Source organism: Thermobia domestica, chromosome 16 (assembly GCF_964235325.1).
Source record: "Thermobia domestica chromosome 16, izTheDome1.hap1.1, whole genome shotgun sequence".
NCBI classification, from domain to species: Eukaryota; Metazoa; Arthropoda; class Insecta; order Zygentoma; family Lepismatidae; genus Thermobia; species Thermobia domestica.
The window spans coordinates 66,623,464-66,635,797 of NC_137469.1; the positions used below are offsets into that span (position 1 = coordinate 66,623,464).

At 34.7% G+C, this 12,334-nt stretch overlaps 1 protein-coding gene across 5 annotated transcripts in view; it reads left to right on the top strand.

Annotated features, from left to right (window-relative positions):
- Window positions 1-12,334, top strand: part of Dhc98D (Dynein heavy chain at 89D) — a 608,487-nt gene that overhangs the window by 234,873 nt on the left and 361,280 nt on the right. For all 5 annotated transcript variants that reach the window (XM_081742517.1, XM_081742516.1, XM_081742518.1 and 2 more), the window contains exons 31-32: window positions 7,558-7,784; window positions 9,797-9,896. In XM_081742517.1, coding sequence (XP_081598643.1) covers window positions 7,558-7,784; window positions 9,797-9,896 — 327 coding nt within the window. The remainder of the gene's footprint in view (window positions 1-7,557; window positions 7,785-9,796; window positions 9,897-12,334) is intronic.

The window sequence follows — 12,334 nt, forward strand, 5'->3', positions numbered from 1 at the left end:
GGAAAATATATACTAACAAATGCATAATTTTAAAGCTATCCGCCAAAAATTGGTCGAAAAAAAAACCATAACTCGAGAAAATTGTCGGTTCAAAGTCAGGTTAAAGAACATAATGCTTATTTCGAACCTAGATTCCATTAATGTACCGTTGGATGTAGAATAGGGGCGGTAACATGGTCAACTAACGAAGTATAGTACAAAATTCATGAGGTCTTCTAGAAACGAAAGATGATAGATCAGGAACGTAAGTGTCACACATTCCATATTCACTGATATAAGATACTTCATTTGGTTTTCTTGCTATACCGAATGAATTCTTTCAAGGCACTACGTGTTGAACTGAAGTGAAATTTTTAGTTTAACCGTACGACGGTTATATTCTGTAGGCTAAAGGAGACGGATGATTAATGAATGTAAGAAGTGGTTGTGAAATTAATATTTTTGTGATCTTTCACTGGAAATCGAACCCAGGATGGGAGAACTTTGCACCCCAGGAAATTTTCGCTCTATCCCAAAAAAGAATGGAAAATGAGCCCACTATATATTTTCGCCGGGATGTTTGCGCCCTACTACTCAACTTGTTTTTGTATCATTTAAAGTAGTTTCCCTTCACACTTGAACCAGGCTTGCTATTGTCAGAAATGTGAACCAAACCTGTTGTTTCTTTTTCTGGTGTGGTGAGAATCTCAAGCAGGAAATTCTTTCTCTTGTCATTTCTTTATTATTATTATTATTATTATTATTATTATTATTATTATTATTATTATTATTATTATTATTATTATTCCTCCTCCTTGATAGTGTGTAGGAAACTCTGTCTTTTGTCATCGTTTGTTATTCTTTACCGAGAAATTAATTCCTTTGTCATCCTTATTACTGCGTGTTTGCATTGCTTTCTCGTTTTCATTCCCAATTTTTGAATGTAGGCTAGACTTCTCAGACATTGAACAAATATCTTTGGGCGAGCTTGTTTTGTATCTATGCAGTATTTTTTCAATTCTGTTGTCAAGTCTTACATATAATTTTTCTTTCTTCTAAACCAAGAAAAATCTTATCATGATGCAAAGCACTGTGCCAGCTTCCTGTTTCAGTGTTTTTAAAAGCACAAAGAAATTCGGGTGCGACTTAACCCTGCTCTTGAACTTGTTGTTCCACCCTTTAGTAGCATTATTTGTTCGATGCTGTTCGCCTTCGTAGTTCCAGACATAAATCGGCACATTCACATTTTGCATCCACTCGTTCACAAAGTAATCCATAAATGCAGTAACTTTATCTTCTATTGGCACAGTACTCTGTATTGCTAGCCAACCATCTTCAACTTCCTTCACTCAGCAAAAGAGAGCTTGGATTCTCGTCCATCCTCAGTTTTCTCTCGGTTAACATGTTTCGTCTTGAATCCGGGTACACCGCACAGGGCTTGCCTTTTGTCTTCTTAGTGATTGTTACTTCATCCATATATATATTAATATAATTAACTAAACAAACTATGTGAGTATAATTTAATTTACATAAGGCTGTTTGGCTCCTCCTAGATATCTCTGTCCACAATCCTTGCAAGCTGTTCGGCTTTTCAGGACACGAAATATAGAAAAGTAAATGAAAAGTGAATGTAAAATCATTTCAGTAATATTATCAAGAAAACTCACCTTTGTATTACAATGTGTTTACTTGCTGGAGTTAACACTTCAAACACTCAACCACCTAAACAACAAGCCACCTAAAGAACAAAGCACACTAAAATGCTGTATATAAAAACAGTTAAGTTGTTTCTATCAAGCGTTATAATATATGGTCTTCTGCTATCAAGAAAAACATACTCTCATGGTAAAAGAATTGTCAAAATCGATTGAGTAAATAGCTGCATAACATTCCATAGTAGGAACATTGTACTTATTTCATAAGAGGAAGTAGATCTAACTTCTAACTTCTAACAAATCGATAAGCTTTTTTTGTTTTAACTATTGGAGTTTTAAATTTTGCTCACTTATTCGCGGTTCAATAACGACATTTATTCGTATATTCTAACGTACTTCAAATCAAATACACTGAGTAGAGAAGAGGTCATGCTCTCAGTCAATCACAAAACACTTTTAGTTTACTTTTTCGAAAAGTGAAAATCTAGCCAATCAGAGTTTCTGACCAATGGAAAAAGTGAAATTTCTATTACTCCCAGCTTAAAATGCAATTAAAGTTGCGTGATATGAAATATGAAAATCAAGTGGCCTTGAAAGCAACTCCAATTATCGGAAAAATAATTATTAATAAATTTTCCTGAAATATAAATATCCCTTTCTCTGAATATTAGGCATAACAGGATCAAAAATATGCTACAAAGTGCTGGGGGATCATCAGGCAGAACAGGAAGGAATTTTTTCTTTGGTAGATTATCATGTGTATGCATTGTTGCATAAAACCACAACATGCATAATTCTGTGTGACACGCAAGCCTGTAACTCGGTAGACCAGTCGTAATTCCTTCATCCTTTTAGATTTGTTTCTTTGAAAAAGGAACCACCTGACTAATACCACCGAAACACAAGTTTACTTTCACACGTCGTGCAAGGTAGTAATCTGATACTCTTCACAAATTATTAAAAAAAAAAGACATTCAATTAATGTATAAACCTTGAAGCTAATATGTTTTTTTTTTCTTTTTAAACAAATTGAATAAACGAAAATCGTGGGAAAGGATCTAAACTACTATTTTCTAAAATGCTAAATCCCCTAAAATTTTTCGGGCAATAAACAGTTTATTTCAACGAAATATATAAATAACAATAACCAAATATTTTCTCAAAAAGTAGGCACAATATATGTATATATATATAAATTGAAAAGAGTGTATATACTCCAATATACTCGAAGTCTTGATAAAGAACAATTACCCAATTTTTTTTTTTTTTTTTTTTTTTTTTTTTTTTTTTTTTTTTTTTTTTTTTTACAAGAATTTTTAACAGTACTCATTTACTATGAAATTCCCATTCAAGTTCCCAATCGAAAGCGTTATTGCAGAATTTAGATAAGATTACTTCTTTCACTCTAACTTCCCCTTTTTCTCTTCCTTTTAACAGAATAAATGAAAACTCCAAGCAAGAGTCTTGTTCCCTCAAGTAAAAGTGATCACTATTAATGATTGGTTTCTCTATTACTTTAGAAAAACAAATATCCAAAAGAGGTTTTATAGAGAAAACATTCATTAAACGAATCTCACTTTTAAAACCTTTGAATCACACACACAATGTTTAAGGTTATGCAGGCCCTCTAAAATCCAACTACTTACGCTTGCTACTAATTTTTTCATCCATTTGCTATCTTTTCGTCTTTAATAGCCAAGAATATTCACTTAATTAATCTCAGAATGGGAGTTCTATTAAAATAAAAACAACTACAGACGTCTCATATTTCTTATCAAGCTCCGCAATTTGATATTTCTACCTCACACTTACATTTTTCAGGCAAACAGGCCGAGCAACTCGTAGCTAGCGAAGTGGAAGCCTTGGCTATTACATCATCCAACCACTCGCGCAGCTCGTCTCGAATGTAAGCTCGCTGACGTAGTTGCCTGACAATCAATGTTGCTACCCATTACCTTGGAAAACATTGAAAGGGGCTTCATTAACAAACAGTTTTTTTTTTTTTCAATTATAATAATTAATCGTAACAGCACAAAAATATAGTATAGTTTGGGGCACATAAATAAGTTTTAAAAAAATAACTGGCGCAACAGCCATCAGAAAGTCAAGGTCTACCAACCAGGTTGTAGCACTCATGCTTTCGTGATAATATGTGGTCAACACATTTGCTCCTTTCCTTTCTAGGCCGGAGTTTGCTATTTCTTTGTATCAAATGGGCCCTCAGTTATCCTCACGACACTGGTTGGATGTCGCAATACCACCAACTAATGAGTCCGAATGCTCTTACATCTTTTCTCTAACGACATTCGACATTGATTGATTTCTCTAATCTCACGAGAAACAGAACTCTAGTACAGCTAGGACGTTGAGTACATAAATAATATATAAAAAATATTTCTGAAGTAAAAAAATAAATAAATAAATAAAATAAAGGTATCTCTACGGGGCTGTAACCAGACGAAGTTTTGGTCGGGCAAGCATCGTTTCCACTCTGGCTCTAAATATTTTTAATAGGAAATATTGAAAAATACGCATTGGTGTTTTAACAGTATAATGCGACGTTATTGTAGAGGTGTCCCGCAGCGAATTACATAAAATTTTAAAGTGTGGCGATGAAACGTTTGGTCCGCATCGTGTGGTATTAAGATTGATAATTAAAAGAAACTTTCGAATCGAATTTAGTAAACAATAGATTAGTAAAATTGAGGTTGAACCTAGAAATAATTGTAATAAAAGGTATTTTTATTGTTTCTGGTCCTGTTGAGTGTCCTGAATAACATATTAAAAGTCTACCAAAATCTGACTACGGAAAAGCCGCCATCTAGGATATTTCCATAAACCATTTTGATAAACGTTTCTTGTAATATTTGCGCAATGAATCAAGTTAGAGACTTGGTTCTTGTCCCAAATCGAAGCTAATAAATAATACAATCACCGAAATGTACAATTGGTATAATTGTATGAAGAATTATTTAAATATGGTTAGTGTTAGGCTGAAAACGTTGTTGAGTTTGTCTTGATTTGTCATTTTCATGTCTAATAGCTATGAAATGCTCAGAGATACTGGAAAACACCCCGAAATAAAATTAATAGATCCCAGTTTTACCTTTCCATCGATACCAAAACTGTTTACCTATGTCTGAAAGTAAGGGAACTACGTGATTTTATATGATGCAGGGTGTTGTATTTTGAGTCACTCACATACGCAATTCAGGTACTGTGGTTAGACATCAAAACAAGAAGGAAGCTTGCAGAAACAACAAATAACATTTTGGATCGCTGAATTAAAAAAAAAAAAAAAAAAAAAAAAAAAAAAAAAAAAAAAAAAAAAAAAAAAAAAAACATACTGTGGAACATTTTCACGTCTTCTAAAGTCAAGTGTACCTGACTGGCAGGGCGTAAGTCAACTGGTTCACAAGAATGAACATCATATTGTATCATCTTTGGTTTTTCTACCTATTATCAACATGGATCCAATGGTATTCTCCCTATTATTTTATAGAAACAAATCCTGAAATGGCTGATGAAATAGGGAGCAGAATTCTTGTTGATATAAACGATAAATTGGTTATACAATTTTCGTTCAAGAGAAACAAAATTGTGAAACCAATGAGGTCAGTACAGATATTGAAAGATCGCAGGTGTGTCCGACAGCAGTTATTGGTGAAGACGCTGACCTTCTAGTCCTGTTAATCGCCTAGTTCGACATGAAACTCAGTGATGTTTTTCTGTGTCCTGAACCAAAGAAAAATTCCAAAAGTGTGATGGTCTACGACATTAGGGCAATAAAACAAACACTGTGCTCACACATACTCTTCTCTCATGCGCTACTGGGATGTGACACTACATCCAAACCAATTGGTTTAGGGAAACGGCATTCCATTCTACTCTTGCGGAAGAACGAGTGTTTCTGAGAACAGGCCGCAATCTTCATTACTGCAAGGAAAACACAAGAACAAATCAAGACATCTGGTAATAAAGTTATGGCGTGTCTATATGGGGTTGAATTGGTCAAACTCTCAATGACATTCGCTAATACAAGTTTATCTCCAAAACAATTAAATCGACAGCTCGAGTGAAGCCAGAAATACTGCTGCCTACTGAAGATGTCTGCTACTATCACTCTTTACGTGAATATCTTCAAGTTCAGACCTGGCTTTCCAATGACCTCGATCCACTGCAATGGGGTTGGGAACTCCGTGATGGACATCTGTCACCGGTGAAGATGGCCTAACTCCCGCATCTGAGCATTTGTTGAAGTTCATAAAATGTGACTACTTTAGAACTCTGATCAAGTGCCTGCTTTGAATGCCATGGAATCACATTGTATAATAAAGCAGATGCGACAGAAGTGGAACTGGAAAGTAATGATGACTAATTCTGGTCAGTGCTTCATCTGCTGCTTCCTGCAATTGTGATTGAAGAAAGATACTTTCGTTTGGTTGTGTTTTTTCCTTTTCGATCATAATAAATTATGAAAATAGTGTATATTATTCGTGCTGGTGTTCACTGAGTTACTTTTGTAATTTTTGGTTCATTTCAAACCAACCACAAAAACTGGTTTGTTCATTTGAACATATTTCTGAGTTAAATAATAAAGCTCTCTTTTTGTTCATCTATATTTGTTATAACAATTGTGTATGTTAATAAAAATATTCTGTATATAAATTATTCATTAGTAATGATAATGTTGGTGGCCTTGATAAACGTATATTATCGTTGGACTAGTCAACTTCGTAGCGCAATATACTTTTTGCAAGAACAATGATAATAGTTATTTTTTACACTTTTTTCGCATTTTGGGTTACACAAAATACGAAAAACATGTACAAATTAACTTTATCATTACGGCATATAAGTTTCCTACATGATGTTTCGTACCATATATTGTAAATTAAACATATTCGACAACACATGTAATTGTAACTTATAGAAAAACCGTGTTTCTCTCTTTCATCTATGGCTTATGCCCTTTACTTCGACACCAACTGGGTGAAAATCGACCTTATGGAAGCGGAGGTATAGTTACTTTTTTTTACCCAGCGATCCAAAATGTGATTTGTTGTTTCTGCAAACTTCCTTCTTGTTTTGATGTCTAACCACAGTGCGTGAATTGGATATGTGAGTGATTCAAAATACAAAACCCTGCATCATATAAAACCACGTAGCTTCCTTACTTTCAGACATAGGTAAACAGTTTTGGTGTCAATGGAAAGGTAAAATTGGGATCTATTAATTTTATTTCAGGGTGTTTTCCAGTATCTCTAAGCATTTCATAATTATTAGCCATGAAAGTGACAAGATAAGACAAACTCAACAACGTTTTCAGCCTAACAATAACCACATTTAAATAATTCTTCATACAATTATACCAATTGTACATGTCGGTGATTGTATTGTTTATTAGCTTTGATTTGGGCATTGCGAAGACATTACAAGAAACGTTTATCAAAATGGTTTATGAAAATATCCAAAATGGCGGTCCAAAATGGCGGCTTTTCCGTAGTCAGATTTTGGTAGACTTTTGATATGTTATTTAGGACACTCAATAGGAATATATATGGTTTGTTGAATATATGGTTTATAGTTTTGTAAAATGTAGATATATGGTTTATAGTTCGTAAAATATGGAGTTGAATAAGATCGATAGTATACGTTAGAAATATGACTCTGTAATAGGTAAAACCTCGGATCAAAATATCAAACGCTAAAATACAACTGCATCTGTATTTATGTTTATAATTGTATTTAACATTATTTATCAGATGAAATTCAAAACTATTGAGAAAACGATTTACAATTAAAACGGGAAAGTTACTTTCTGGATGCGCCTTGTATATTCTATCTAAAGACGTTCTCAGGAATGCGTTTCCTCCGTTAATCGGAAACTGCTCCTATATTAATTGTATTTTTTTTTTTTCAGATGTTCGATAATATCGCTAGCTTACAATTTGTTCAAGATAGAAACGACATAACCGTTGCATTATCGTTGGTGTCCTGTGAGAACGAAACAATGGAGTTTCGTAAGCCAGTAGTTCCAGCTGGGAAAGTTGAAGATTGGATGAACGTTGTTGTGGACGAAATGAAAAAGGCAAACCGATTCATAACCAAGAAAGGAATATTTAATTATGGAAAAGTAAGGAGGCCAAGGTAATTTTCAAGACTTTTCATTTCATATAAGGTTTTGGCACATTATTTTATTTTCTTATGTATATAGTCAGTGGCGTGTTTCGGGGGGGGGGGGGGCTATGCAAAACATGTGAATAAGGACTTATATTTCCTTTTGGACCTCATAAATTTTAATGAAGTTCATTTTCCTTCCTTTAATAGTTGTATAACGACCCGCCCAGGTATGAGGAATGAAAAGAGTGAGTGTGGGGAGGGGCAGAAATAACTTAAAGGTAAGATAATGTGCGGGAAGAGGTATGAAATTCGGTGGCGACACATTGTAGAAAATAAGTAACTGTTGTTTAAAATTAAATACAGATCTCGCGATAAGGAAAAGAAATGTAAGCCATTTAAAGGAAAGGTGAAAACAGTTATGAACAATAGAAAGATAATAATATTATTACATTATGCTTTATATTATTAAACAACATGCAACATTTTGTTCTTACATTATTTTTCACAACTAATTAAATAATGTTACATATTTTAAAACAGTTCCTTCTGAACAGCATGATGATTAGGGCCTATATTAAGATACATACTTCAAGTTTTGCAAGCTTAGTTTACCTTCTTTAAATAAGGAATGGAAGACGTCTAGTTTTTTGATTTGCCAGATCATCTATCACTTTCTGAACATCTACTTTTTTCTCTCTATGTATTGACATCGTTGTTAATCTATTTAAGCATGCATATCCTGTTGTACTTCTCACATAAGTTTTGATTCTCTTCAAAGCCGAGAAACAACGCTCGTTCGTTGCAGTAAGGTGACAGTAGTTGTAGCAAACGAAATACATTAGGGTGGATGGTACGTTCACAAATCGACAACTTAATTATGTTGTTACTAGCGACGGCTGACTTGAATCACAGCTAACAATGGTCGAAAGTATGATGGGAGAAAAAAAGAAAGTAACAATTAAGAAAAAGATACAGAAGAGTAGAATGGACGAAAGAAAGAAAGAAAAAAAAACGCAGTTCTTACGTGGAACGGAATTTGAAAAATACAGTATTATTTCTAAACAAAGAGCATAAAAAAATGGAAAGTCAATGAAATTTGTAGAAATGGTAAGAAGGATTATTGTTGTGCGTGGAATGCGAAAAACTAACAAATTTATTTCAGGGGGATTGAGCCCGATAGCCCCCCCGCCCTAAATACGCCACTGTGTATAGTAAAAGTGTTTTTTCGTAATTTATTTCAAATTTTACGTTTCTAACAAATTCACTATTTCATGTTTCAGTGCACAAATACTGTTATTTAACATATTTTTTTAATTTATCAAGTTGTCGATTAAATTCTATATTTATCCAATTTGTAATTAAAAATACAAACTTTTTTCATATTCTTCTAGAAAATAAATACTCGTGTTCCAAGATTTCATCCCCTGAAAATGAGTATATAAATGACCTGAAATGAAACCTTTAAGTTTTACGTCCCACATTTGTGTCCTTTAGCCTAAAGGAGACAAATGGTTAATTAATGTGCAATATTATGAAACAACCAGTGAAATGAGAATGTGAAAGGAAATGGGAAAACTCCGAGAAAACACACGGATACGATGTTGTCCCCTACAAATTCATTTGGCTTGGGATCGAACCAGCGACCCCAGCACCAGAGAAGATTGTCCGTCTTTAAAACTAATGTGTTCCAACGAACACATATACTGTACACTTGATGCAATCCTATACTTGATTAGGGCCGCGTTCACCTCTGGTGCTTGGGGTCCCGAGTTCAATCCCAGCCCCCGCCAAGTGAACTTTGTGGTGGACAAACACCGTGTGCGTGGGTTTTCTCGGGGTTCTCCCGTTTCCTCAGACTTTCTTGATTCCACCATTTCATTCATTATTCATCATCATCGTCTCCTTTAGCCTAATCAGCATACCCGTGGGACGTAAAACTCAAAGATTTCATTTATTTTTTTCCTATACTTGATTCATGACTATCCTTACCACTTTAAACACATAATAAATTAAATCATTATTTTTTTCCTCTCTTTAAGGTGTGACTGGATGTTGGATTTCCAAGGTATGGTGTGTCTTGCTGCGAACGCTGTATGGTGGACAGCAGAAGTAGAGAACGTGTTCTGGAAAATTAAAATGGTTAGTAACAGATAGAAATGAAACGGATGAATGCAAACAGTTACATAGTTGGGCATGACGTACGCAGAATTTCATATATATCCTCCCTTCTTGCGTACATGATTGTAGATGGGAAGCTCACAGTATGTGCTCGTCAGTAAATATGATATGAATAAAGTCGAGACGTCAAATATAGAGGGAACACATTTTTTACATGGATAAAGTTTAGATTTTTTTTTTTTAGTGGGACAATCAGCTTCGGCGATGATGAATTTCCGAGTATAATTAACCGTATAGTTATTGAGTTAATATAAGGCAAAACAATTTTTTTTTATTATTATTATATACTTGCCTATTATACTTGACAAATGTTCTACTTGAATCATGATATAGTTCATAAATTCTGTCTGTTAGAACATTAGTAAAATGAATTTAATTTTATTGCCAGATAAGAATCTTGTTCAGTTTATGAAGAATTCCAATCTAAATAGAAATAATATATAATTAAAGCTAATACTTATATTAATAATCTTTGCTACAGTTTCGATAATAACATCATCACTTCATCACACACATTATGAAGGTACAATCTAAAACTGCAGCTTGTACCTCAGAAAATGAGAAGAAATCACTTCTAATACTCAACAAGAATTTTCCTCTCATTGTTTACAGTTCTTGATTTTTAATTAGATACAGACCTCTCAACTTTTAATTAGGTATACACCTAAGTTATCTCGTTCTTATGTCTTATACCACACTGTATGTTGTGACATTCTGTCTTCTTCGTTTCTGTCCGATCCAGCACCTTGCAACATAAATTGTGAATAATTAGTCCATTTTATTAATCTCCCCTCTGCTCTCTCTCTTTTCTCTTTGTATTCATTGTGCTTCTTTCAACTTTCTTGTACTTCTTTCCTTTTTGAGTCCTTCTAAAGATGCTGATCCGTTTTCATCAGAATAAATTTAAGTTATTGCTTAGGTGAGGTGTTGCATTCCTCCCCCTTCGATCATACTTATTGTGATGGCTACATTATACGACGCCGTTTCACTTCTGCCTGCAGGCTTTTCAGAAGCATTTTGTGTGCGAACCCGATGTGATGAAAGGTTCCTTTTGAGAAGGCCAAAAGTATAGTAGTCCATGGGACCAACATTATACTCTTCGCGGGAATATCCTTGAACAGAATAGCATGGGTACAAGTTGCAGCTACCATGCGTCGGTAGAAGGCCAGTGACGTTTTAGCTGTAGCGACTAAAGGTTTGTTTTGGTGCAGTTCCACACGATAGATGTCGTCCTGAAATTTTGCTTATGAAAATTGGGAATAGGAATCTTCTTGATAATAAGCGGCATTGATTTTGACAGTTTTTCGATCTTACGAATCTCAAGTTTTCTTCTGTATCAAACGTTACTAGCAGTCGGTCTTTTTCATGAACTTCTGTAAGTGATGGCCCAAATTTTTCACAGTTATTTAGGTAGCTTCCATCCACACTTCTTTCATTATCACTACAAATTTCCAACGGTCACTACCTAGGTGGCGCTCATACAGCCTTTTGGTCTTGCAGACAGTTTGGGTCGTCGATTTGTAATGAATTGCGCGACTCATTGTTGGTTGGAACAGATATAATCGTTTGGCCACAACGCGATGTGCTATTGAATCCCAACAGGCCTTCGAATTCCTTATTCACAGGCCTTATGAATTTCACTGGCGTTCTCTTTGGATCAGATTTCGTTGGTGATGTGGGTTGTGGAGGAAGCTGTTATGAATAACGATTAATTACAACACTAGCTATGGTTCGTCCTACCACAAAGACTTTGTTCTGACACTGTTCTGCTATGCGGGAAATACTAAAGTTTTTTTTTTTTTTTCAAAAAGAGCCATAAATACTTTCCCAAAGTGATTTTTCTTCCAATAGCATTTTGTCCACTACAACACTTCCATTATGCTACAAAACAGTTGAGAGGCTAATACGCGTGTAGGTTTGTTACTATGTAAAATCCTCTTTGTCAAGTGTCAGTCTAAACATAGTTCCAATAGAAAACAGATCAGCATTTGTACGTCATTTGAGACTTTTTTGTCTTGTTTTCCTCGTTTCTTATTGGTTGTTAGAAGCAGTGGCGTATTTTCTGGGCTACCAGGCCTACCGGCGGTAGCCCTAGCATATTACAAAATAAAGTTATTATAATATAAACTAAATTATATTGATAATTTTATACTTTAGTATCTTCGTTCAACGATACAAGTTTCTGAGAACTGTATGTATTTAGAAAGATCTACTAACTTCTTTGCACGTAGTCTATCTTAAGGGATCTTCGATATGACAACGCAGCAGAAACTATTCTCTAGCTACTACAGCAAGAATTGTGTGAGTGCATTCCCCTTCGCTCCACCTCCGCCCACAGCATACGAACGGGCTGCCAGGCAACGGTAGTTGCCTCTAGAGAAAGAGGTTTCTTGGGCGTG